Source organism: Ranitomeya variabilis, chromosome 8 (assembly GCF_051348905.1).
Source record: "Ranitomeya variabilis isolate aRanVar5 chromosome 8, aRanVar5.hap1, whole genome shotgun sequence".
Taxonomy (NCBI): domain Eukaryota; kingdom Metazoa; phylum Chordata; class Amphibia; order Anura; family Dendrobatidae; genus Ranitomeya; species Ranitomeya variabilis.
In genome coordinates, this window is record NC_135239.1 from 214,971,779 (window position 1) to 214,999,304 (window position 27,526).

Here is a 27,526-nt window from a genome sequence, read left to right on the forward strand (position 1 = left end):
TCTTTGATTGTACTTTTTGTAATTTTTGGACTACTTTATGTCTTTTATACAAGTTATGGTAATAAAATATTTATTTTAAATTTCGTATAGAACTCCTTTTTTTGTTTGGTATTGGTTCTCCGGAGTATACGGTATTGTCCTCTTATACATACATGGGTAGAGGTAATATCTATCTACACCTGCACACTTAGTGTGTGGGATCCGTGTTGTTTCTGTGGGTGCGTTTTCACACTTTATATCTGGATGGCTTCAGTCTGGGGGCTCCTGACGCTGAGCCCTGCTCTGGGGGGGACATCATCCCTAAATATGCTGAGTGATGACAAGAGACACAAAGAGGGCAAAGTAGCATCAAATCTGTCGAAATGTTGTTTCACAAACAGAACGAATATCTGTTAATATAAACCCATCATGTCTGGCGAGGGCACAAGGGACCTTGAGATGTGATCCCGATAGGGGAACTGACCGCACGTTTCTGTGACCTCCCTATGAATGTTTGCATTCGGGGGTATTCGCACGAGGCAGGAATGTCCGGATCTCTCCTAGGCAGCACCAGGTTTGTAGAATCCCTGAAACTCTGATGTTCTGGACCCTCAGCAAACGATCCAGTCCCCGGACCCCGGTTACAGGCCTCAGTGGTGGTACAGACTGCATCCCATAGTATACATGGGGCAGGGTCCGTACAGTCCTGTGCACACACCGTGCCAGCGGGATGATAAATGCTGTGCCCCTGGGCATGCACAATATTTGGCCCATTTCTTGTACCAGGTGGAAATAAACCATCGTCGCTTGTAAAGTCACTAAACGTTAGAAAAGGCGACCACCGCACCCAATAAAGTGCAGAGGAGATGGTGCCCACCTTCATAGACCACCAGGAAAACTGTCCAGTGCACACCAAATATTAGATAAAGCCCCCAGACCTCAGAAAAGTTAGGTTCCCCCAGGTGTTCTGTGTTGTGAGGTTGTCCAGAAATTCTATGGGCGGCCATGATATCAGTAATGTGCAAAATAACAGCGGTGTGATAAAAACAACTGAGAAGAAGCTGAGCCCTCCCGATAACGTCTATACACAGAGGAGCCAAAAACAGGAACAAAACATCCATTAATAATCTGGAAAAGGACAAGGAATAATGGCGGCTCGGAAAATGGCCTTGTCTGGAGCTACAGACGTGAATATTTACAGGATAGACGGAGATTTATTCCAGACTCGGCTTTTCTGTCAATCTCTGATCTAATATTTTGCTGTATCACCTTTATTTCTGATAGCAGCTTTACATCTGTGAGGCGTGGAGTCCCCTAACATCAGACCCCCGGGACAGACATCCAGCCCTCGCTGAGCAGACGACGTCCCAAAGCTTTTATATTCTTTATGTCACTCCACAAATTCTCCATCGGATAGAGGTCTGGGAATCGGACTGAGACCCAAGGATTGGACTGAGGCCCGAGGATTGGACTGACGTTTGGGGATCAGACTGAGGTCCATGGATCGGACTGACGTTTGGGGATCAGACTGAGACCCGAGGATCGGACTGAGGTCTGGCAATCGGACTAAGGCCTGGGGATCAGACTGAGACCCGAGGATTGGACTGACTTTTGGGGATCGGACTGAGGTCCGTGGATCGGACTGACGTTTGGAGATCAGACTGAGACCCGGGCATCGGACTGAGGTCTGGCAATCGGACTGACTTTTGGGGATCAGACTGAGGCCCGAGGATCGGACTGAGGTCTGGCAATCGGACTAAGGCCTGGGGATCAGACTGAGACCGGAGGATCGGACTGACTTTTGGGGATCAGACTGATGTCCGGGGATCGGACTGAGGTCCGTGGATCGGACTGATGTCTGGGGATCAGACGGTCTCTTCATAACATTAGTCTTGTTGGTCTGGACCCAGGATGTCGCCCGCTTGCTTGTGAGTTTGGGGTTGTTATCCATTTCAAAGGCATTTCTTCTTCAGCATAAGACAACATGACCTCTCCCACTATTGTGATATATTCACACTGATCCATGGGTCTGTGATAAATGGTCCCAACTCCATAGTATGAGGACACCCGCGGACCATTTTTTACCACGTTTTCCTGTCTTCAGTGTCCTGTGGCCTGAATCCAGGATCTCACAATCTGCGGCCTCTACGTCCAGTAAGGACAATCTCGCTCTCATCTGTCCATAGAATGTTCGGCCACTTCTCTTTAGGTCAGTGTGTTCTTTCGCAAACTGTATCCTCGTCACCACATTTTTCAGCAATGGTAGTTTACGAGGGTTTCTTGCAGATACAGTAGCTTGGCCTCACGTAGACATCTTCTGATGGCTTCAGGACTCACCGGTAACTGAAGAGCTCCGATCTCCCTGGAGCCGATCACTGGACGCTTTTTTGCCATTCTTGTGACTCTATGATCAATGTGGACGGTAGAATTCCTTTAACCACGTATTTTTTTGCCATTTTAAAGCACTGGAAAACTTTTTAGTTGAGCAGTCAATTATGTTCTGCACTTCTTTATGTTTTCCCTTCTGTATGTGGACACTGTCTGGACTCATGGCCGTATTGATCTGGATACTATAGGACACTGGTCATCTAGACTTCAACATTAATTACCTGATCTTGGTTTGGGACCATTTATCTGGACCCTGGCATTCTGTAATTGGGGTTTCCTCCATTATCTGTGCACCCCATGCCTCCGTCCATCTTCCCTTCCCCAACACATGATGCTTGCCAATAAAGAAAGGCGTCTTATCACTAGGGTCCCTACCACCCTTCTCTTATCACTAGGGTCCCTCACCCTTCTCTTATCACTAGGGTCCCTCACCCTTCTCATCACTAGGGTCCCTCACCTCCTATTATCACTAGGGTCCCTACCACCCTTCTCTTATCACTAGGGTCCCTCACCCTTCTCTTATCACTAGGGTCCCTCACCCTTCTCTTATCACTAGGGTCCCTCACCCCCTTCTATTATCTCTAGGGTCCCTCACCTCCTATTATCACTAGGGTCCCTACCACCCTTCTCTTATCACTAGGGTCCCTCACCCTTCTCTTATCACTAGGGTCCCTCACCCTTCTCTTATCACTAGGGTCTCTACCACCCTTTTATTTTCACTAGGGTCCCTACCACCCTTCTCTTATCACTAGGGTCCCTACCACCCTTTTATTTTCACTAGGGTCCCTACCACCCTTCTCTTATCACTAGGGTCCCTCACCCCCTTCTATTATCTCTAGGGTCCCTCACCTCTTTCTATTATCACTAGGGTCCCTACCACCCTTTTCTTATCACTAGGGTCCCTCACCCCCTTTTCTTATCACTAGGGTCCCTACCACCCTTCTCTTATCACTAGGGTCCCTCACCCTTCTCTTATCACTAGGGTCCCTCACCCCCTTCTATTATCTCTAGGGTCCCTCACCTCTTTCTATTATCACTAGGGTCCCTACCACCCTTCTCTTATCACTAGGGTCCCTACCACCCTTCTATCTCTAGGGTCCCTACCACCCTTCTCTTATCTCTAGGGTCCCTACCACCCTTCTATCTCTAGGGTCCCTACCACCCTTCTCTTATCTCTAGGGTCCCCCCTTGTTTCTGGTGGATGGGCTCCCGCATTGTGCGCCAAGACCCTCACGTTGTTACTTGTGTATCATTGGTACAATTCACATCCTTAATGCTGGCAGTGTGGGGCGCAGCGTGTGCGGGTACAGTGGTTATCTGGCCCCTGGGTGGCGCTATCACAGTATCTGGGCCCTGTATACACTTTATCTTGGTGTTATATAACGGTTATCATCGGGGCGCTATATGACAGCATTTGGACGCCCAGTGGAATTATCAAAGTGACATCAGTGCTGCAGACAATAACAGACTCCGGGAGCAGCGGTGGAGACTCAGCACCGGACCTGGGGAGGGTGAGGAAACTGCAGCCGGGGGGGGGGGGGCCTTTAAATACAGATGATAGTAGAACATTACAGATATCGTTTATCGAAAAACAAGACTTATCGCACGTTCAGAGTCCGGGGATCATTTCCAATATTTGTGTAAGTCGACACTGATTAATCCGAAGACAAACACAGTCTGAACTGAGGGGGAACAGGTGAAGCTGGTGGGCGCGACGGACCGCGGACTAACATTCACCACATTCCCTCATTATAATATCCCACAGACCGGAGAGGTGGCCGGATATTAGTGACGCATCTGCCCTTAGACGCAGCCGTCACTTCATACTGGACAATGCACACTGCTCAGAAACATAAAGGGAACACTACTATCCCACATCCTAGATATCACTGGATGAAATATTCCAGTTGTAAACCTTTATTAATTACATAGTAGAATGCGCTGAAAACAATGAAACAAAAATGATCAATGTAAAGCAGAATGAATACCCTATGGAAGTCTGGAGTTGGAATGATACTCAAAGTCAAAGTGGAAAATGAAGTTACAGGCTGATCCAACTTCAGTGGAAATGCCTCAAGACAAGGAAATGATGCTCAGTAGTGTGTGTGGCCTCCACGTGCCTGTATGACCTCCCTACAACGCCTGGGCATGCTCCTGATGAGGTGACAGATGGTCTCCTGAGGGATCTCCTCCCAGACTTGGACTAAAGCATCCGCCAACTCCTGGACAGTCAGTGGTGCAACGTGACATTAGCGGATGGAGCGAGACATGATGTCCCAGATGTGCTCAATCGGATTCATGTCTGGGGAACGGGCGGGCCAGTCCATAGCTTCAATGTCTTCATCTTGCAGGAACTGCTGACACACTCCAGCCACATGAGGTCTGGCATTGTCCTGCATTAGGAGGAACCCAGGGCCAACCGCACCAGCATATGGTCTCACAAGGGGTCTGAGGATCTCATCTTGGTACCTAATGGCAGTCAGGCTACCTCTGGTGAGCACATGGAGGGCTGTGCGGACCTCCAAAGAAATGCCACCCCACACCATTACTGACCCACTGCCAAACCGGTCATGCTGAAGGATGTTGCAGGCAGCAGATCACTCTCCACGGCGTCTCCAGACTCTGTCACGTCTGTCACATGTGCTCAGTGTGAACCTGCTTTCATCTGTGAAGAGCACAGGGCGCCAGTGGGGAATTTGCCAATCCTGGTGTTCTGTGGCAAATGACAATCGCCCTGCAGTGTTGGGCTCTGAGCACAACACCCACTTCTGGACGGCAGGCCTTCATACCACCTCATGGGGGCAGTTTCAGTTTGAGCAGACCCATGGATGTTAGTGGCCTGCAGGTCATTTTGAAGGGCTCTGGCACTGCTCCTTGCGCAAAGAAGGAGGTAGCCATCCTGCTGCTGGGTTGTTGCCCTCCTACGCCCCCTTCCATGTCTCCTAGTATATGCTCCATGCTCTGGACACTCTTGACACAGCTACCCTTCTTACCACAGCTCACATTGATGTGCCATCCTGGATGAGCTGCACTACCTGAGCAACGTCTGTGGTGTGTAGTCACCGCCTCATGCTACTATACTGTACCTCTAGGGGCGAGAGCAATGACAAAATGCAAACGTGACCAAAACAGCCGCCAAAAAGTATGAGAACAATTGCCGATCATTCCTACCAATTGTCTGCTCCATTTGCAGCAGGAGAAATTGATTCCCAAACGGTGTTACTTCATAACTGGACAGAATGATTGCACAGAAGTGTGATGGACGTGGAGTTACATTGTGTTGTTAGTGTTCCCTTTATTTTTTTAAGCAGAGTATATCTCCTCTATTAACCTGTTGTAGGCCACACCCTGTAAGTGTACAGTGCATACAAGCGCTTCTCACAAAATTACAATATCATCAATTCTTCAAAACAAAAAGTGAATCTCCTATATTCTATAGTCATTACACACAGAGTGATCTATTTCATGTGTTTATTTCTGTTAATGTTGATGATTATGGCTTACAGCTAATGACAATCCAAAAGTCATTATCTCAGTAAATTAGAATATTTAACAATAATCACCTGTAAAGGCTCCTAAGTGTTTATAAAGGTCCCTTAGTCTGTTTCAGTAGCTCCACAATCATGGGGAAGACTGCTGACCTGACAGATGTCCAGAAGGCATCACTGACACACTCCACAAGGAGGGGAAGCCACAAAAGGTCATTGCTAAAGAAGCCGGCTGTTCACAGAGTGCTGGATCCAAGAATATTAATGGAAAGTGGAAGGAAAAAGTGGTAGAAAAAGGTGCACAAGCAACCGGGATAACCGCAGCCTGGAAAGGATTGTTCAGAAAAGGCCATTCAGTAATGTGGGGGAGATTCACAAGGAGCGGACTGCTGCTGGAGTCATTGCTTCACCACACACAGACGTGTCCAGGACATGGGCTACAAGTGTCACATTCCTTGTGTCAGCCGCTCATGACCAATAGACAATGCCAGAAGCTTCTTACCTGGGCCAAGGAGAAAAGAACCGGACTGTTGTCAGTGGTCCAAGGTCCCAGAGTCTGGAAGAAGAGTGGAGAGGACACAATCCAAGCTGCTGGAGGTCTGGTGTGAAGTCTCCACTATCAGTGATGGTTTGGGGAGCCATGTCACCTGCTGGTGTAGGTCCACTGTGTTTTATCAAGACCAAAGTCAGCGCAGCCGTCTACAGGGAGATAATAGAGCACTTCATGCTTCCCTCTGCCGACAAGCTTTTTGGAGATGGAAATGTCATTCTCCAGCAGGACTTGGCCCCTGTCCACACTGCCAAAAGTACCAATACCTGGTGTAAAAACAACAGTATCACTGGGCTTGATTGGCAGCAAACTCGCCTGACCTTAACCCCATAGAGAATCTATGGAGTATTGTCAAGAGGAAGATGAGAGACACCAGACCCAACAATGCAGACGAGCTGAAGGCTGCTATCAAAGCAACCTGGGCTTCCATAGCCCCCCAGCAGTGCCACAGGCTGATCGCCTCCATGCCACGCCGCATTGATGCAGTAATTGATGCACAAGGACCAAGTTTTGAGGGCATTTACTGATCATACATTTCAGTAGGGAACATTTCAGTTTTTAAAATCACTTTTCAAGCTGGTGTTATAAAGTATTCTAATTTACTGAGATAATGACTTATGATGACTTTTTGCATTGAAGAACTGAAATACATTCACTTTCTGATGATATTCTCATTTTGTGAGAAGCGCCTGTAGACTTGGACTGATAAAGCAGCGTGATGGCCAACTGCGCAGAATGCGTTGGTGCAGATGCCCGAGCTCCTGCCCGGATGTAGGATGCAGCTGTGCCCGCAGCAGGACCAGTGCCTTGGATCCTCCATTACTCAGCGATTCCCCATAGCTCGACACTCCGCTGGCATCAGTCGGATCTGTGCAGCATACACTGCAGACCTCACAGAACACCATGCCTGACCCCACAGCTGTAAAGGTCATATGACCTGATGTCGGCAGCTCAGGTGGTTGCTCTCCTGGATCGGTATCCAAAAGCGACTGCCCATCGAATCCCCACAGAGCCGCAGATTATATCACACATTTAATACCAAGACTTTAAAAATAAATGTAAATGGTCGACATAATGGACCTAAACGGCATCTGATGTGGAAAGAACATAGAACCAGACTACGATCCGCAGTAATCCTTACAAGAGGGCATCAGCTCTACAGGAGCAGAGGGCGGCCGGTGACGGGGTGGGCACAGATGGCGAGGCTGGTGCCGGGCACAGGGGGCGACCTCACAGTTAATTTCACTACCCGCCTTATAGCAGCCCTTCCATCTCTTTCATGAACGCCTCATACATATCGTCCTTGGTCTGCACGGGCATTGGGTTTCCAGCCTTGGGACCTGTTTTCACCGCTGGCCGCACCACTTCCTCCTCTTGCTTTTTGGCAGGAGCTGTAACTGGGGCGCCTTTATTTTCTCTGCGCACTCGGAGTGCGGTGGGTACAAACCGCGTTACCTCGGCCTTGGGATTTGTAATCTGTGGTTTGGCGCTGATGGTGGCGGTGGCTTTCTTCTCAATGGTGGCACCTCCATCGTCTGACTTGGGTCTTTGTATCAAGCTGGGGGGAGCACTTAGCACTCCAGGGTTTGCCAATGGTGTTGGAGGGTAAAGGCCTGGGGGGACGGTGCCTGGAGGAGGAACCATGGGGGGCCGCATCATGGGACGAGGAAGAGGGGGCATACCTGCACAGACAGGGACATAAGAGATCAGGAGGTTAATCGATGTGTTTCACGTACGTCACTGACTTGTTGGGTTACTGGGGTCACAGCCCAGATTGTACGCTGTAACCTCACTGCAGTGGGGTCATCACAGTGTACATCACATGGACAGCTGACACGTTGGGTCACGTGGGGATCCATGCAGCATCCCTTGGCCCACTAGAATATATTATGGCCAATGCAGCTTAATGTCTGCAAAGACACCCACTCAATAATAAAAATATACCTGGAGGTCCAGGTGGGGGTAGCCTTGGCGGGGGCCCTCGGGGTGGAGGACCTGGTGGTAGGCCAGGCGGAGGACCTGGAGGTGGGCCTGGAGGACGGCCAGGTGGAGGTCCTGGAGGTAACAGTCGTGGTGGAGGTCCACGGAGTCCTGGGGGTCTTAGGAATGGGGGTGCACCTGAAATAGACAGCGTAGAATGGTTACATTGTTGTTTTATATTTTCAGCTGAGAACACATCGCTGTCATGTTGTGTCCACTCATATATTACCTGGAGGTGGTCCTGGTGGCATTCCTGTTGGGGGACCAGGTGGTCGGAGAGGTGGAACTGGAGGTGGACCCAATGGAGGTGGCCCTGTCATGATGGATGGCGGCATCTGCAAGGGCGGAGGTGGGACGGTAACGGGTGGGGGTACAGTGATTGGTGCGGAGGAGGAGCTGCTCTCAGCAGATTCGGTTTTGGGCTCTTCAGTCTGCTGCTCGTCCTCGGAACCAGAGTCCTCTTCTGATGAGGAAGATGAAGAGTATTCTTCGACTTCACGCTCCTCGTCTTCTTCTGTGACCTCCTGACCTGCGGATTAATGACGCATTACCAGACAAGTGGCTCTTCCTGACATTAGTCGGTGATCTATGGACGACAGATGGACTTTCTGTAAAGGCGCCATGTTTACTCCAGGTATGTCTGCCATTCAGGAGACTGGTAAAGTTGTGTGTCTCAAGCCATCGATGTCCTCAGTGGAAAGGATGAGGAGGACTTACCTGCCATACGTAACATCATGGCTTGAAGGGGAGTCAGATCCTTGACATTTTTCTTCTTTTTCTTACGAGGCTTTTCTGCAGAATCAGCAAATCGCACGCTGTGACCTGAGGAGACGAAGTAGAAAAAAATAGCGCAATAGGGTCTTACCCGATAAAAAATCTGAATTAAAAATAGCAGGTTTTGCTCAAACGATCAACACAATTGTGCGTTTTAAAATATTATTCAGCTGCTGCGGATCCACGGGTCGTCCGACCACTCGCAATAAAAACCAGGAGGGATTTTGTAGACTTGTTCCCGCTGCTGATCACTGAAGACGTCAAAGTCAGAGGATTCATTAAATATACGGTTTTGTTCTACGCATTCCGAAGTACAATACACTTCTTCCTCAGGAGAGACAGTACAGGAACACACAGACAGCAAGGAACATGTGTAAGCTTCACATAAGAGGCGCCGAGGCAGCAACGACGGGTCACAGATCACGGAAAGGGCGGTTAGTAAAATTCAACTGACATTGATTATATATCAATAATCACAATTTCAACAATATAAGAGGATATAATATAGGTATAGAATTGTACAAAGAACAAAATTACTTCCCTTTTTACGATTCTACATTAAAAATAAATAATGGAACTTAATTCTTTGTGAACGTCAATGATATTATGGGCAACTTACTGTTTACACTATTTGCAGTGTTGGTAAAGTGACAAAAAATATAGTTCTTACCGATAACGGTATTTCTCTGAGCCCATGACGGCACCACGGAGAGAGGGGATCCGCCCACCAAGGACAGGAAACCTACGGATAAAAAAGGCGGTACCACTCTCCTGCATCAGTTTGTTTACATAGAGAATGATGGGAGACTACTTAAGGCATTTGTAATTTTCAACTGTTTAGCCTAATAAGATACCGCGTGACTTTAACTAAAAGTAGACTATGAATAGACTAAGGCACTCTAAAAATGTGCACACCCATAAGTGAAGGGAGGGAATGTACGGGTGCCGTCATGGGCTCAGAGAAATACCGTTATCGGTAAGAACTATATTTTTCTCTGATCGCCCATGACGGCACCACGGAGAGAATTGCATAGATAGTACATTCAGGGAGGGACCACTGCTTCCAGAACCCTTTTACCGAAGGTAAGATCTGAGGAAGAGATTAGGTCCAATCTATAGTGCCTATAGAAAGTAGATGGTGAGGACCAGGTAGCAGCTCTACATATCTGGTCTATAGAAGCTCCGGCCTTCTCCGCCCAGGAAGTCGCCACTGCCCTTGTCGAGTGAGCCTTAACCTCACCGGGAACGGACATCCCACTTGCCGAGTATGAAAGACTGATGGCGTCCGTGATCCATCTTGCTATGGTGGCCTTAGAAGCTTTTTTCCCCTTCCGGGGACCCTGGAAACACACAAACAGAGAGGAATCCTCCCTACTCTCTCTAGTGGCTTCTAGGTAGTGTAAGAGACACCTTCTTACATCCAGTGTATGTAATGTTTGTTCCTCCTTATTTGTAGGGTTGGGACAGAAGGAGGGGAGAGATATCTCTTGAGACCTGTGAAATTTTGAAGCCACTTTCGGGAGATATGCTGGGTCTGTTTTTAAAATGACCCTATCCTCTAAAATTTGTGTGTAAGGGGCATTAACTGATAGAGCCTGTAAGTCGCTGACCCTACGGGCAGAAGTGAGGGCGACTAACAGAGCGGTTTTGAGAGACAAGTTTTTTATTGAAGTTTTGTGTAATGGTTCAAATGGTGGACTAGTGAGGGCTTTAAGGACCAAGTTTAAGTCCCATCGTGGAACCACTTTCACTGGCAGAGGCCTCGATCTTCCTGCTGCTCTGATGAATCTAGAGACCCACCTATTTGAAGCTAAGTCAAAATTGAATAATGCACCTAATGCTGCCACATGAACTTTTAGGGTACTGGTGGCTAACCCCATCTCCAAACCTTTTTGTAGGAACTCTAATATGGAATCGAGGGGAATCTCTTTCCCTATTTTTGCCCCTGAAGAAGATAAAAACTTTTTCCATATTTTGCCGTACTGTCTTGTTGTAACCGGCTTCCTACTTTTTAACAGAGTTGAGATTACGCCTGAAGAGAACCCTCTGTTTTCTAATATCTTCCTCTCAAGAGCCAAGCTGTCAAGTGCAAGTTCTTGACTTGCGGATGACAAACTGGGCCCTGCGACAACAGATCCTGGAGGTCTGGTAATACCCACGGGTCGGATATTGACATTTTCCTCATCCATGAGAACCACGGCCTCTTCGGCCAGAACGGGGCAATCAGGATGACTAGTGCCCCGTCCTCCCGAATCTTCCTCAGCACTGCTGGAATCAGGATGAGAGGAGGAAAGGCATAGACCAGGTGGTGACCCCAAGAAATCAGGAAAGCGTCCACAGCTACTGGGTTCCCCAAGGGAGATAGGGAGCCCTTATTTTTGCTCTTTTTATCTTCCCATTTCCCCTGGTTTCTCCCCGTGTTCCTACGGAAAAACCTCTTGTTCCGAAAGGGCTTCCTATAAGAGGGGAGACCCAGAGGGGGGAAGGATTTTCTCTTGTCCCCCGCTTTTTCCAAGATGTCATCTAGGGTGGAACCAAACAAAAATTCTCCTTCACAGGGGATAGTACACAGTTTTGTTTTCGTCTGCAGGTCGCCTGGCCAATTTTTAAGCCAGAGGGCGCGCCTGGCCGCATTAGCAAACCCTGCTGCTCTGGCGGATAGCCTGATAGAGTCGGCCGAGGCATCAGCTAGGAAAGCCGCAGCCCCTCTCATTACAGGTAGTGTGTCCAGTATTGAGTCCCGGGAAGTTTTCCCCTTTAATTGGCCCTCTAGTTGGTTCAGCCAAATCATCAGGGAGCGTGATGTACATGCTGCCGCTACCGCCGGCTTCAGGCCTCCTCCCGCTGCCTCCCAGGTACCTTTAAGAAAGGCATCTGCCTTTTTGTCCATCGGGTCTTTTAGGACCCCCATGTCCTCGAACGGGAGGGAAAATTTTTTAGAGGCCTTAGCGATCGCTACATCCAGTTTGGGGGCCTTTTCCCAAAAGGAGCAGGATTCTTCCTCGAAGGGGTATTTTCTTTTAGGTGTTAAAAGAGCCTTTTTCATAGGCTTCTTCCATTCCTTTTTAATTAAGGCTGCTATTGTTTCGTTAAGAGGGAAAGCTCTTCTCTTTTTTTGTTCCAGGCCTCCAAACATTATGTCTTGTACCGTTTTTTTGGGGTGGGAGTCTACCAGACCCATGGTACTTCTCACGGCTTTTATGAGGCCATCAGTATCCTCTAGAGGGAAACAGTTATGTCCCCCCGAGGAAGAAGTAGATGATGAAGATGAGGTGGAGGAGTTAACGGACACCGAACTCTCACTATCACTTCCTGATTTTGAGACGGGAGATGGGGACCTGAGTCTGGCTTTCCTCCTTCTTTTCCCACTTTTTAGTGATCTGAAGGTGTCCTCTACTTGATCTTTAATCAGGCTCTTAAGGTCTGTTGCAAACCCAGGAAGGTTTTCGGATAAAGTTTGCTGAATGCAAGTATTGCATAGTCTCTTATCCCATGTAGGTGGAAGATCCTCTCTACAGATGGCGCAACTTTTGTGCTTAGTTTTACATACGCTTTTCTTCCCCTATAAGAGACAAATAATAATCTTACTGTCTCTGACATTCACGAAGATCCACTTACCACCTCCAGGACCCATAAATACCAGTTGGGGATTGTCTGCCTCTGGCTTCTTCCCCGACGCCGTACTGGACTCCTTACTGTGTTGGGACCTTTGGCGTTCTTTGCTGGTGTCCTGGTGCCCTTTCTGCTGTCGCCTTTTTTGCTGCTGCTGCTGCGGCGATGCTACAGGTGGAGGTGACTCGGGCTGAGGTGATGTCGGGTCGCTCATATTGCTGCTGGTCTGCGGATGCTGAGCTGACGCTGCGGCACTACTGCTCATGAGGCTCTTTTGCTTATTACAGCAGAGCCACTGGGAGGATGTGCATCTCCATATTTAAATTCTCCCGCCGCTTCACGCAGCCCGCGGGGAGGAGCGCCGAACTCTCCAAGCAATTAGCTCGGCGCTCACCGCCGGCGCCTGCGCAGATCGCTTCTAGCGCCCAAGCGGCGCCCCGTCGGCGCCTGCGCAGACCACGCTCAGCGCTCGAGCGGCGCTTTTCGGCGCCTGCGCAGATCGCTTCTAGTGAGCGGCGCCCCGCCGGCGCCTGCGCAGGCCGTGCTTAGCGCTTGAGCGTCACGTTCTCGATTCTCGCGGGACCAGCCTGGATCCCGGGCATGCGCCGACTCCAAGATGGCGCCCGGGAAGCAGTTATGGCGCTGCTGACCGGCGCCCCCGGTCCTATGCAGCCCTTGTAGCGCGTCCTCTGCACGCCCGATGGCGGTGCAGCGTGCAGTCTCATGCTTACTCAGGGAGGGTCGCGCTGCACCTCCCACAACCACAGAGGGACCCCCCTGGATGTTGTTGCTGCTGCATCTTACCTAGGGGAGGTGACCGCGACTCCTTATCACCTCCCCCGCACACCCTGTTGCCCCTGGCTCCCAGCGGTGGCGCTTCGGGTCACCACCCTAGCCGAGGCAGAGGGACCCCAGCTGCCTTGAATCGGACTGGTTGGCCCCGGAATTCCAACGTCGACTGGTAAGTCCGTAGGTCTCCCATCAAGGACAGGAAACCAACTGATGCAGGAGAGTGGTACCGCCTTTTTTATCCGTAGGTTTCCTGTCCTTGGTGGGCGGATCCCCTCTCTCCGTGGTGCCGTCATGGGCGATCAGAGAAAAGTATTTATGTAGAATCTTATTCTGGGAGAAGAAAAATAAAATGTAAAAATATTTGTCATGTAAAACTATGATTCTTCCCAATATATTATAGATCAATTGTAAACTGCTTCTTCATACATGCGATGACTGACAATATTAGCCTGTTAATTTCATACTTAATTGGACAGTTTCAACTGCTAGAAATTGTGAATAATTCATAAGTTTTCACAAATAGTGAAAAGAGAGAGAGAGAGAGAGAGAGAGAGAGAGAGAGAGAGAGAGAGAGAGAGAGAGAGAGAGAGAGAGAGAGAGAGAGAGAGAGAGAGAGAGAGAGAGAGAGAGACAGACAGAGACATTTTCCAAGAAGAAGGGGCCAGTAAAGTGGGGAGTTCTAGAATGGGAACTCGGAGCAATGGAAACGTTCTCTCCGGGCTGATGTAGGTCAATACTTACGTGATTTACAGATTAGATTGGGGGAGTTGCTGCATAGAAATAAAAGGTCAATGTAAACGAAGAAACACAAAGGAAAAGGAAACTGCGCCGTGGTAATCGGGATTTTCTGCAGCAGATTAGAAGGATCATCTCAGGTGACATTATTATATAGGTCTCATAATGCCGTATTCTCATTATTATCTGACCCGCTTTCTAAATCCATATAAATAATGTTTATTGTAGGTTCGTGAGTTCTCATATATTTGATTAATCCTCTGATTTTGACGTCTTTAATGATCAGCAGCGCAAACAAGTTCACAAAATCCCTTCTGCTGAGGAGACGAAGACTCTTCACGTTACGATAAAGCAGGAACACGCAAAGTGTAAAGGGTTAAACCCGAATACAGACCCAAGGAAAAGTGCGCCGTGATCCCGCACTGAGGAGTGCGGGGGACTCACCTGCCGCCTTCTTGTCCCCGCCGGCTTTCTTCTCATCGTCCTGCTCGGCGCTGTCGCTATCCCGGCCGTCGGAGTGGTTGCTGTCGCTGTCCTCGTCGCTGCTGCCCTCGTCTTCCTTATCCTGCTCCATGTCGTCGGGATAGTCCTCATCCTCACTGGAGCTGGAGATGTCATGGTGACTTTTCAGCCCTGAAGAGATGCGAGCGGCAGTTCAAAGAGGAGGCGTCATGGTGGGGAAGTATGTAGACATGATCACTTTTACACACCGGCCCTGCATGGGGGGGACAGGGTCCATTAATGGGGGCAACCACTATCAATATTTATACACATTTCCCAACCCCCCTATATAACAAAGAGAGGAACCGCTCCAGTCATGTCAATGGAAACATGTAATACTACACTGCACCAGTAGTGGGCAGCATTGCCCGGGGCTCTTAGTAGTTGCGGTGGACATTATATTCAAGGAATAGCCCTTGGTCAGACAACCCCTTTAACTCAGTCCCACCATAAAATGTACATCCTATTTCGGGGTGGGTGTACGGAATGGGCTCAGGAGCAGAGTGATACAGCATCTATAGGTATCAGTATAAAGTACAAAAATAATAAACTTCAAAGAATATAAGTTGATATTCACAAGTCTGAAGTGACTCCCTTTTTGAAAAAAAATGACATATTTGTGATCACTGCATCCATAAAAAACATTTCGCACCATCGATTAAAAAAAAAAACAAAAAACGCAAACATGTCTGGCATCGCCGCAGTGGCAGTGACCAGAAGAATCTTGTCACCAGGTCAGATTTACCGTACAAAGCTCCAAAAATGAAACCCAAGAAACAATGGTGGATTCGCATTGTGTCCCTCCGTTTCACTGCACTTTTTTTCCCCCCATATTTCACTCTATTTTATGGTAAAGTGAACGATATCACTAAAAATCACAAGTCGTCCAGCGAAAAACGAGCTCCAAACAGCAATGTCGGCAGGAACATAAGTAATGGCTAGTGATGAGCGAGTGTACTCGGGTGGTCTCCGAGTATTTGTTAGTGTTCGGAGATTTAGTTTTCATCACCTCAGCTGAATGATTTACAGCTACTAGCCAGGCTGAGTACATGTGGGGGTTGCCTGGTTGGTAGGGAATTGCCACATGTACTCAGCCTGGCTAGTAGCTGTAAATCATTCAGCTGCCGCAAGGAAAACTAAATCTCCGAACAGTCAAATACTCAGAGATCACCCGAGCACCGAGTACACTCACTCAGCACTAGTAATAATCCAGGGAAGAAATGGCGTTGCCCGAAATAAAAATAGTCCCGTCAGGAAAAGGTGAAGCAGCCCCTGACTGGAGACCACCGTATATCCTGGGGCGTCTACCACATCCCCTCATCAGACAGGACCCCAATACCGGCACTCACCTCCCTCAGGACTGTACCTCTCATCCTCTCTTCTTCTCATTATGTTCTCCAAAGCAAATCCGACCCTGCGCCCGTACATCGCCAGCACTTGTGGTGGGGGAGGACCGGGGGGCGGCCCAGGAGGCTTCTTCCCTGGGGGTAAACGAGGAACCCCATGTCCTGGGGGGAACGGCAACGAGACTCCACGGCCGGGGGGCCTAGGGGCGTAGAGCAGCGTTACATCATGGCGGATGCAGGTCTCCAAAGAACAAGGGCCAGTCATGGCGTTGCACTCACCCGTAGGCAGACGTCTTCTTCAGAATGGAGGGCGGCTGCGTCCCGGGGAGGGGGATGTCCTGGATCAGAATATTAGAGGGAGCGTGCGGCAGGTCCGGCAGGGGAATGCTCTCCACCTCCACGTGCTGCGCGTTCTGCAGATGGAAACCCGACATTCGTCAGATAACAGAGAACACCACCGAGGAGACTCAACAACTCTGCTGCAAGTCACTGACTGGTAACACCTCTCCTGGACAGGTGCAGGTTCACACAGCTGATGGGCTTGCTACAATGTATCAGTCCAGTCTAGGAGGTGATGTATTTTTTTTTTTATTTTTTTTTTAAACCCCTTAAGAACCAGGCAATTTTTTGCTTTTGGTTCTTTTCCTCCACTCTTTCAAGAGCCTTAACTTTTTTTTCCTACCTCTGTATGGGTCAAGGAATTAGTTTACTTGCAGGACAACTTACACTAACACCATTCACTTTGCCATATAACGTATTTTTCCAGTTCTTCAGTTCAAGTGCAGAGAGAAGGAAACACACCCCCTCCCCCATTTGAAAGATGTTTTTAGGTTTTTGTGCATGTGATTGCTGGGTAGGTACAAGCACAGCGAGACCAAAATGATAAGGGGATTTGTTTTTATTTTTTTTTTTAACTGGAGTGGTTAAAAAAAAATGTCAGAATTTTGTAAAATAAAATTTAATTTTTTTGCGAGACTGGTAATTCTTTTTATTTTCTCGTCAATGTCGCTGTGCGAGGGGGTTGGGGGATTGTTTCTTTGATTGTCAAGCTGCAGGTTTTCTTTTCTAAGGACATCAGAATTTGCTGCAGTTTGCAAAATAGAAGCATAAAAAGGAAACATCGCCCCGTCATGAAGGGGACAAACTTTTGTAGATTTTTTTTTCCGTCATGGTACTCACAGGAGACAAGGACCTGAGATGACTTATGCAGTACCATAGTACTGATGTAACATACTATATATACTCGAGTATAAGCCTAGGGTGGGAAATGCAGCAGCTACTGGTAAATGTCAAAAATAAAAATAGATACCAATAAAAGTAAAATTAATTGAGACATCAGTAGGTTAAGTGTGTTTGAATATCCATATTGAATCAGGAGCCCCATATAATGCTCCATACAGATCATGATGGGCCCCATAAGATGCTCCATACAAAATACGCCCCATATAAAAAATATGCCCCATATAATGCTGCACAAAGGTTAATATAATAATGGCCCCATAAGATGCTCCATAGATTACGCCCCATAAAATGCTCCATAGATTACGATCCATAAAATGCTCCATAGATTATGATCCATATGCTGCGATTAAAGTAAAAAAATCACATACTCACCTCTCGTCGCTCAGGCCCCCGACACTTGCGATATTCACCTGGCCTCGTTCCACCACCGGGCACCGCTCTGTCTTCCGGCTCTCTGACTGCTCAGGCAGAGGGTGCACCCTCTGACCTGAACAGTCACAGGCTGAGGATGCGTAAGACGGAGTGGTGCCACGGGGTCAGGTGAATATAGCGCAATGCTCACCCTCCCCGTTATACTCACCTGCTCCCAGCGCGGTCCCTGGCAGCGTCTCACTGTCAGATGGTCTCCGGGAGCCGACGGCATCTTCCTATGGTCAACGGTCACATACCGCTCATTAAAGTACTAAATATGCGTCCATATCCATTACTTTAATGAGCGGTGCCACGTGACCACTGAACACAGGAAGCGCTGCCCGGAGACCATCGGACATGCAGGGACCGCTCCGGGAGCAGGTGAGTATGTGACAGCCGCCACTCCCCCTCCCCTGACGAACCCCACCGACAATGACTCGAGTATAAACGGGGGGGGGGGGGGGGGGTGTTCCCTTTCAGGCTAAAAAAATGGGCTGAAAATCTTAGCTTATACTCGAGTATATACGGTGGTAATATTCCTGGTCTCCTATAAAGTAGAGCCCGATCACGTCGCACTCGGGTGCTGGTGGTGTAGCACAGCCACCAGCCACCATCTGCACTGCACGCCATACAGTGGGAGAGCGCAGTGCCATCACTAATGGGCTACAGACCCACAGATCTGAGCAGGACAAGAAAACTCCCTTAATCCTTCTGCAAATAAATCAGATTATCAGATTTTCGGGACCTTCAGATTGTAATGAGACACAGTAAACGTAACCCAAAATATTCAAGAACCATTTTCAGCTCTCCGATTTACAGCAAAGATCTTGAAAATAATTAGGGAGCGTAAAGAAAATAAAGAGTCTTAGAAAACTACGGAGGTTGGAGACGGCCCGCACCTTAACAGCATCGAAGTACTGACTGAGCTGCGCCCTCTTGTGCTCGTAGTCCAGCTCGATTTTGCGCAGTTCTTTGTACGTTTCGGGGTTCTCCTTCTCGTACAGGCGCAGGATGCGCTCGAACGTCTCCCTCAGTTTCTTCCTTTTGTCTTTGAGAACTTTCTCGTTCAGCTGCGGCTGCTGCACGGGGTTAAATTCTGAAAAAAAAAGAGAATTCGTCAGTGCATGGAGCCGGCAGAAATCGCCACAGTTTAGGACTTGTGTGTTCTGTTCGTGAAGCAGCAGGCCCTGGATGAACGCAGATATAGATCCCTACTTGTTCATGATGTCATGCAGACAGTGGAACTGAGGCTATTTTTTTCCCAAGCCCCTTTATGCCCCGAATCAGTCAGACCCCACTGATTTAGCTGTAGATTCGAAGACTGGACTCACCCATCTCATCCAGCTTCTCCATGTCTCGGACAATTTGCTTTGGGTCTTTCATTTTCAGCACCGCCGCTCGCACCATCATCCGCTGCTTCTTGTTCTACATGGGAAACAAGCAAAGACAAAGGATCATAATATATCACCAACTTATACCACCGCGCTGAACTCACGGGAAACCCAAGTACAGAACAGAAGACTCATCATCCACAGGACGTCACTACTGACAGGACCTCACCTTCTTCAGCTCCCGCTTCCTCGCCTCCTTTCCTACAGGGGGCAGAACAGAGAAAATGATCAGTAAACACATCACAGTCACATCCAGCACAAGGAATCCAACTGCGATCCTAGAAAGACCTTATAACCACTGGCCACAAACTATGGAGCTACTGAAGTACTGCGCATAAACTTATCCAGTATTATCCTCCAGAGCTGCACTCACTAACTGCTGCAGTCACTGTGTACATACATTACTGATCCTGAGTTACCTCCTGTATTATACCCCAGAGCTGCACTCACTATTCTGCTGGTGCAGTCACTGTGTACGTACATTACTGATCCTGAGTTACCTCCTGTATTATACTCCAGAGCTGCACTCACTATTCTGCTGGTGCAGTCACTGTGTACATACATTACATTACTGATCCTGAGTTACATCCTGTATTTATACCCCAGAGCTGCACTCACTATTCTGCTGGTGCAGTCACTGTGTACATACATTACATTACTGATCCTGAGTTACATCCTGTATTATACCCCAGAGCTGCACTCACTATTCTGCTGGTGCAGTCACTGTGTACATACATTACATTACTGATCCTGAGTTACCTCCTGTATTATACCCCAGAGCTGCACTCACTATTCTGCTGGTGCAGTCACTGTGTACATACATTACATTGCTGATCCTGAGTTACCTCCTGTATTACACTCCAGAGCTGCACTCACTATTCTGCTGGTGCAGTCACTGTGTACATACATTACATTACTGATCCTGCGTTACATCCTGTATTATACTCCAGATCTGCACTCACTATTCTGCTGGTGCAGTCACTGTGTACATACATTACATTACTGATCCTGAGTTACATCCTGTATTATACTCCAGATCTGCACTCACTATTCTGCTGGTGCAGTCACTGTGTACATACATTACATTCTGATCCTGAGTTACATCCTGTATTTATACCCCAGAGCTGCACTCACTATTCTGCTGGTGCAGTCACTGTGTACATACATAACATTACTGATCCTGAGTTACATCCTGTATTATACCCCAGAGCTGCACTCACTATTCTGCTGGTGCAGTCACTGTGTACATACATTACATTACTGATCCTGAGTTACATCCTGTATTATACCCCAGAGCTGCACTCACTATTCTGCTGGTGCAGTCACTATGTACATACATTACATTACTGATCCTGAGTTACCTCCTGTATTATACTCCAGAGCTGCACTCACTATTCTGCTGGTGCAGTCACTGTGTACATAAATTACATTACTGATCCTGAGTTACATCCTGTATTATACTCCAGAGCTGCACTCACTATTCTGCTGGTGCAGTCACTGTGTACATACATTACATTACTGATCCTGAGTTACATCCTGTATTATACTCCAGAGCTGCACTCACTATTCTGCTGGTGCAGTCACTGTGTACATAAATTACATTACTGATCCTGAGTTACCTCCTGTATTATACTCCAGAGCTGCACTCACTATTCTGCTGGTGCAGTCACTGTGTACATACATTACATTACTGATCCTGAGTTACATCCTGTATTATACCCCAGAGCTGCACTCACTATTCTGCTGGTGCAGTCACTGTGTACATACATTACTGATCCTGAGTTACATCATGTATTATACCCCAGAGCTGCACTCACTATTCTGCTGGTGCAGTCACTGTGTACATACACTACATTACTGATCCTGAGTTACCTCCTGTATTATACTCCAGAGCTGCACTCACTATTCTGCTGTTGCAGTCACTGTGTACATACATTACATTACTGATCCTGAGTTACCTCCTGTATTATACTCCAGAGCTGCACTCACTATTCTGCTGGTGCAGTCACTGTGTACATACATTACATTACTGATCCTGAGTTACCTCCTGTATTATACTCCAGAGCTGCACTCACTATTCTGCTGGTGCAGTCACTGTGTACATACATTACATTACTGATCCTGAGTTACATCCTGTATTATACCCCAGAGCTGCACTCACTATTCTGCTGGTGCAGTCACTGTGTACATACATTACATTCTGATCCTGAGTTACATCCTGTATTATACCCCAGAGCTGCACTCACTATTCTGCTGGTGCAGTCACTATGTACATACATTACTGATCCTGAGTTACCTCCTGTATTATACCCCAGAGCTGCACTCACTATTCTGCTGGTGCAGTCACTGTGTACATAAATTACATTACTGATCCTGAGTTACCTCCTGTATTATACTCCAGAGCTGCACTCACTATTCTGCTGGTGCAGTCAATGTGTACATACATTACATTACTGATCCTGAGTTGCATCCTGTATTATACCCCAGAGCTGCACTCACTATTCTGCTGGTGCAGTCACTATGTACATACATTACATTACTGATCCTGAGTTACCTCCTGTATTATACCCCAGAGCTGCACTCACTATTCTGCTGGTGCAGTCACTATGTACATACATTACATTACTGATCCTGAGTTACATCCTGTATTATACCCCAGAGCTGCACTCACTATTCTGCTGGTGCAGTCACTGTGTACATACATTACTGATCCTGAGTTACATCATGTATTATACCCCAGAGCTGCACTCACTATTCTGCTGGTGCAGTCACTGTGTACATACATTACATTACTGATCCTGAGTTACATCCTGTATTATACTCCGGAGCTGCACTCACTATTCTGCTGGTGCAGTCACTGTGTACATACATTACATTACTGATCCTGAGTTACCTCCTGTATTATACTCCAGAGCTGCACTCACTATTCTGCTGGTGCAGTCACTGTGTACATACATTACATTACTGATCCTGAGTTACATCCTGTATTATACTCCGGAGCTGCACTCACTATGTACACACATTACAGGACCTGTAGAAGCGCCTTCTGCGCGAAACAGCTGTAGTCCTTCTCCTTCCTACACGTTTTCTCCCACCCGTTCGTCTTTGTAAGATGTCCAAATAAAGATCAAGATTTTGTCTGGACAAGAGGAGTGCGCTACATTTTGTCTTTTTGGTTTCTCCACATTTGTATTTTCACCGTATGCAGCACCCTCAAAGGGCCGACCATATGAGACAATGGAGTCTCAGCAACTCGGATGAATTCCGTGCACGAGGGGTAAGTGCACAACAGCGGTGCTAATTTCTTTTTCTCTATTTTTTGGCTACATTACATATTCTGTATTATACTCCGGAGCTGCACTCACTACGTACACACAGTACATCCTGTATTATACTCCGGAGCTGCACTCACTGTGTACACACAGTACATCCTGTATTATACTCCGGAGCTGCACTCACTGTGTACACACATTACATCCTGTATTATACTCCGGAGCTGCACTCACTGTGTACACACAGTACATCCTGTATTATACTCCGGAGCTGCACTCACTGTGTACACACATTACATCCTGTATTATACTCCGGAGCTGCACTCACTATGTACACACATTACATATTCTGTATTATACTCCGGAGCTGCGCTCCCTCAGGCTTCTGCTCAGTGTTGGTCACTTACGGGCCTGATCTGTGGGGTTCATGAACTTGCCACTCTTGGTGGAGGAGGTGGATCTTCGCCCCATCTTGCCGCCGTCCTCTTCCTCGCGCTGACAGTAGACACCTGTGATGGAGCAGACGGTGATCGGTCAGTTCCCGGATTCTGCAGTTTCCCCCCGTACCCCACGCCCGGTGACTGATTATCGGGCAGATCCCCTCCCCCACACTGCTGACGTCTCGGACCTGGGGCAGGTAATAGGGGCCTGGGGCAGGTAATAGGGGCCCGGGGCAGGTAATAGGGGCCCGGGGCAGGTAATAGGGGCCCGGGGCAGGTAATAGGGGCCCGGGGCAGGTAATAGGGGCCCGGGGCAGGTAATAGGGGCCCGGGGCAGGTAATAGGGGCCCGGGGCAGGTAATAGGGGCCCGGGGCAGGTAATAGGGGCCCGGGGCAGGTAATAGGGGCCCGGGGCAGGTAATAGGGGCCCGGACGGTGCAGACCCCTCCATGCTGGGCCCGCGCCCCTTATCTGGGGTCCGGTCTGTGGTTTCTGCCCCATTCTACCCTCACACGTTCTACAGTTGAGCGTTTGTTACAATGTATCAGTGCAGGCTGGACACAGTGGAACAAACCCTCAGCTGTGAGAAGGGCACATGGTGAGAGGAGGATGCGCGGCCCGGTCACACACTATGGATGCAGAGAGCAGCGCCTCCCAGCGGCCCCGGGACACAGGACGATGCGGCCCCGCCGTTCTGTGTGTGCAGTCGGAGCACAGATCCTGCACACATCGGCCGACATCTCCCGACCTGATCACCTCACCTCCGCGGCAGCGCCACCACAAGCTCCGCCGTGCAGAGCCAAACTTCCGCTTCCGTGTCCAGGCAACGCGCGCATCTACTTCCGGGGTCACTGCGCTAACCAGTCACGTGAGCACAAGTCAGAACTTTCCCGGCGGCCATGTTTCCGTAGCTCAGCAGAGGATGCGACACAGATACAGTAGACACGATGGCTCCGCGGACATTTCTGTGTGGAGCTTCATCCTGTTGTGACTGTGCCGCACGTGATAGACAAGGCATGATTGGTTATTATCACAGATACCGCGCACTCCTGTGTCCTCACCTGTGTCACCAAGTGTCTCCAATGATGCGCTCTCTAGTAACCTGACCGCTGCAGCCAATCACAGGTGGTCATGTGACTTCTGAACGGCACAGAACTCCAGAGCCGACATTGGATTCTATGGGGAGTGAAAGAGGAGGCCGTCACCAACAACACAACATGGACGCGGGAGGAAGAGGAGGCCGTTACCAGCAACACAACATGGACGCGGGAGGAAGAGGAGGCCGTCACCAACAACACAACATGGACGCGGGAGGAAGAGGAGGCCGTTACCAGCAACACAACATGGACGCGGGAGGAAGAGGAGGCCGTTACCAGCAACACAACATGGACGCGGGAGGAAGAGGAGGCCGTCACCAGCGACACATGGACGCGGGAGGAAGAGGAGGCCGTTACCAGCAACACAACATGGACGCGGGAGGAAGAGGAGGCCGTTACCAGCAACACAACATGGATGCGGGAGGAAGAGGAGGCCGTCACCAACAACACAACATGGACGCGGGAGGAAGAGGAGGCCGTCACCAACAACACAACATGGACGCGGGAGGAAGAGGAGGCCGTTACCAGCAACACAACATGGACGCGGGAGGAAGAGGAGGCCGTTACCAGCAACACAACATGGACGCGGGAGGAAGAGGAGGCCGTCACCAGCGACACATGGACGCGGGAGGAAGAGGAGGCCGTTACCAGCAACACAACATGGACGCGGGAGGAAGAGGAGGCCGTTACCAGCAACACAACATGGATGCGGGAGGAAGAGGAGGCCGTCACCAGCAACACAACATGGACGCGGGAGGAAGAGGAGGCCGTCACCAGCAACACAACATGGACGCGGGAGGAAGAGGAGGCCGTTACCAGCAACACAACATGGACGCGGGAGGAAGAGGAGGCCGTCACCAGCGACACAACATGGACGCGGGAGGAAGAGGAGGCCGTCACCAGCGACACATGGACGCGGGAGGAAGAGGAGGCCGTTACCAGCAACACAACATGGACGCGGGAGGAAGAGGAGGCCGTTACCAGCAACACAACATGGACGCGGGAGGAAGAGGAGGCCGTTACCAGCAACACAACATGGACGCGGGAGGAAGAGGAGGCCGTCACCAGCAACACAACATGGACGCGGGAGGAAGAGGAGGCCGTTACCAGCAACACAACATGGACGCGGGAGGAAGAGGAGGCCGTCACCAGCGACACAACATGGACGCGGGAGGAAGAGGAGGCCGTCACCAGCAACACAACATGGACGCGGGAGGAAGAGGAGGCCGTTACCAGCGACACAACATGGACGCGGGAGGAAGAGGAGGCCGTCACCAGCAACACAACATGGACGCGGGAGGAAGAGGAGGCCGTTACCAGCGACACAACATGGATGCGGGAGGAAGAGGAGGCCGTCACCTGCAACACAACATGGACGCGGGAGGAAGAGGAGGCCGTCACCAGCAACACAACATGGACGCGGGAGGAAGAGGAAGCCGTCACCAGCAACACAACATGGACACGGGAGGAAGAGGAGGCCGTCACCAGCAACACAACATGGACGCGGGAGGAAGAGGAGGCCGTCACCAGCAACACAACATGGACGCGGGAGGAAGAGGAGGCCGTTACCAGCAACACAACATGGACGCGGGAGGAAGAGGAGGCCGTCACCAGCAACACAACATGGACGCGGGAGGAAGAGGAGGCCGTTACCAGCGACACAACATGGACGCGGGAGGAAGAGGAGGCCGTCACCAGCAACACAACATGGACGCGGGAGGAAGAGGAGGCCGTTACCAGCAACACAACATGGATGCGGGAGGAAGAGGAGGCCGTCACCAGCAACACAACATGGACGCGGGAGGAAGAGGAGGCCGTCACCAGCAACACAACATGGACGCGGGAGGAAGAGGAGGCCGTTACCAGCAACACAACATGGACGCGGGAGAAAGAGGAGGCCGTCACCAGCAACACAACATGGACGCGAGAGGAAGAGGAGGCCGTCACCAGCAACACAACATGGACGCGGGAGGAAGAGGAGGCCGTTACCAGCAACACAACATGGATGCGGGAGGAAGAGGAGGCCGTCACCAGCGACACATGGACGCAGGAGGAAGAGGAGGCCGTCACCAGCGACACAACATGGACGCGGGAGGAAGAGGAGCAGTCACCAGCGACACAACATGGACGCGGGAGGAAGAGGAGCAGTCACCAGCGACACAACATGGACGCGGGAGGAAGAGGAGGCCGTCACCAGCGACACATGGACGCAGGAGGAAGAGGAGGCCGTCACCAGCGACACAACATGGACGCGGGAGGAAGACGAGGCCGTCACCAGCGACACATGGACGCAGGAGGAAGAGGAGGCCGTCACCAGCGACACAACATGGACGCGGGAGGAAGAGGAGGCCGTCACCAGCGACACATGGACGCGGGAGGAAGAGGAGGCCGTCACCAACTACACAACATGGACGCGGGAGGAAGAGGAGGCCGTCACCAGCGACACATGGACGCGGGAGGAAGAGGAGGCCGTCACCAGTAACACATGGACATAGGAGGAAGAGGAGGCCGTTACCAACTACACAACATGGACGCGGGAGGAAGAGGATGCCATCACCAGCGACACATGGATGCGGGAGGAAGAGGAGGCCGTCACCAGCGACACAACATGGACGCGTGAGGAAGAGGAGGCCGTCACCAGTGACACAACATGGACGCGGGAGGAAGAGGAGGCCGTCACCAGCGACACATGGACGCGGGAGGAAGAGGAGGCCGTCACCAACTACACAACATGGACGCGGGAGGAAGAGGAGGCCGTCACCAGCGACACATGGACGCGGGAGGAAGAGGAGGCCGTCACCAACTACACAACATGGACGCGGGAGGAAGAGGAGGCTGTCACCAGCGACACATGGACGCGGGAGGAAGAGGAGGCCGTCACCAGTGACACATGGACGCAGGAGGAAGAGGAGGCCGTTACCAACTACACAACATGGACGCGGGAGGAAGAGGAGGCCGTCACCAGCGACACATGGATGCGGGAGGAAGAGGAGGCCGTCACCAGCGACACAACATGGACGCGGGAGGAAGAGGAGGCCGTCACTAGCGACACATGGATGCTGGAGGAAGAGGAGGCCGTCACCAGCGACACAACATGGACACGGGAGGAAGAGGAGGCCGTCACCAGCGACACAACATGGACGCGGGAGGAAGAGGAGGCCGTCACCAGTGACACAACATGGATGCGGGAGGAAGAGGAGGCCGTCACCAGGGACACAACATGGACACGGGAGGAAGAGGAGGCCTTTACCAGCGACACATGAATGCGGGAGGAAGAGGAGGCCGTCACCAGCGACACAACATGGACACGGGAGGAAGAGGAGGCCGTTACCAGCGACACAACATGGACAAGGGAGGAAAAGGAGGCCGTCACCAGCGACACATGGACGCGGGAGGAAGAGGAGGCCGTCACCAGCGACACATGGATGCGGGAGGAAGAGGAGGCCATCACCAGCGACACAACATGGACACGGGAGGAAGAGGAGGCCGTTACCAGCGACACAACATGGACAAGGGAGGAAAAGGAGG

At 50.0% G+C, this 27,526-nt stretch overlaps 1 protein-coding gene across 2 annotated transcripts; it reads right to left on the minus strand.

Annotated features, from left to right (window-relative positions):
• Positions 1 to 7,424: 7,424 nt before the first annotated feature.
• On the minus strand, positions 7,425 to 23,903 carry WBP11 (WW domain binding protein 11). Of its 2 annotated transcripts, none has more exons than XM_077276950.1 (12): positions 23,663 to 23,903; positions 22,869 to 22,970; positions 19,359 to 19,390; positions 19,130 to 19,223; positions 18,698 to 18,894; positions 16,425 to 16,558; positions 16,149 to 16,345; positions 14,743 to 14,931; positions 9,103 to 9,207; positions 8,615 to 8,914; positions 8,350 to 8,523; positions 7,425 to 8,087 (listed from the first exon to the last, which is right to left on the minus strand). In XM_077276950.1, exons 2-12 carry the CDS (start codon positions 22,930 to 22,932, stop codon positions 7,660 to 7,662), a joined length of 1,914 nt encoding a protein of 637 aa, XP_077133065.1. In that variant the 5' UTR covers positions 22,933 to 22,970; positions 23,663 to 23,903; the 3' UTR covers positions 7,425 to 7,659. The 2 variants fall into 2 exon arrangements, with proteins under 2 accessions (XP_077133065.1, XP_077133064.1); XM_077276949.1 differs by having other exon boundaries at positions 23,532 to 23,671.
• Between the last annotated feature and the right edge of the window lie 3,623 nt (positions 23,904 to 27,526).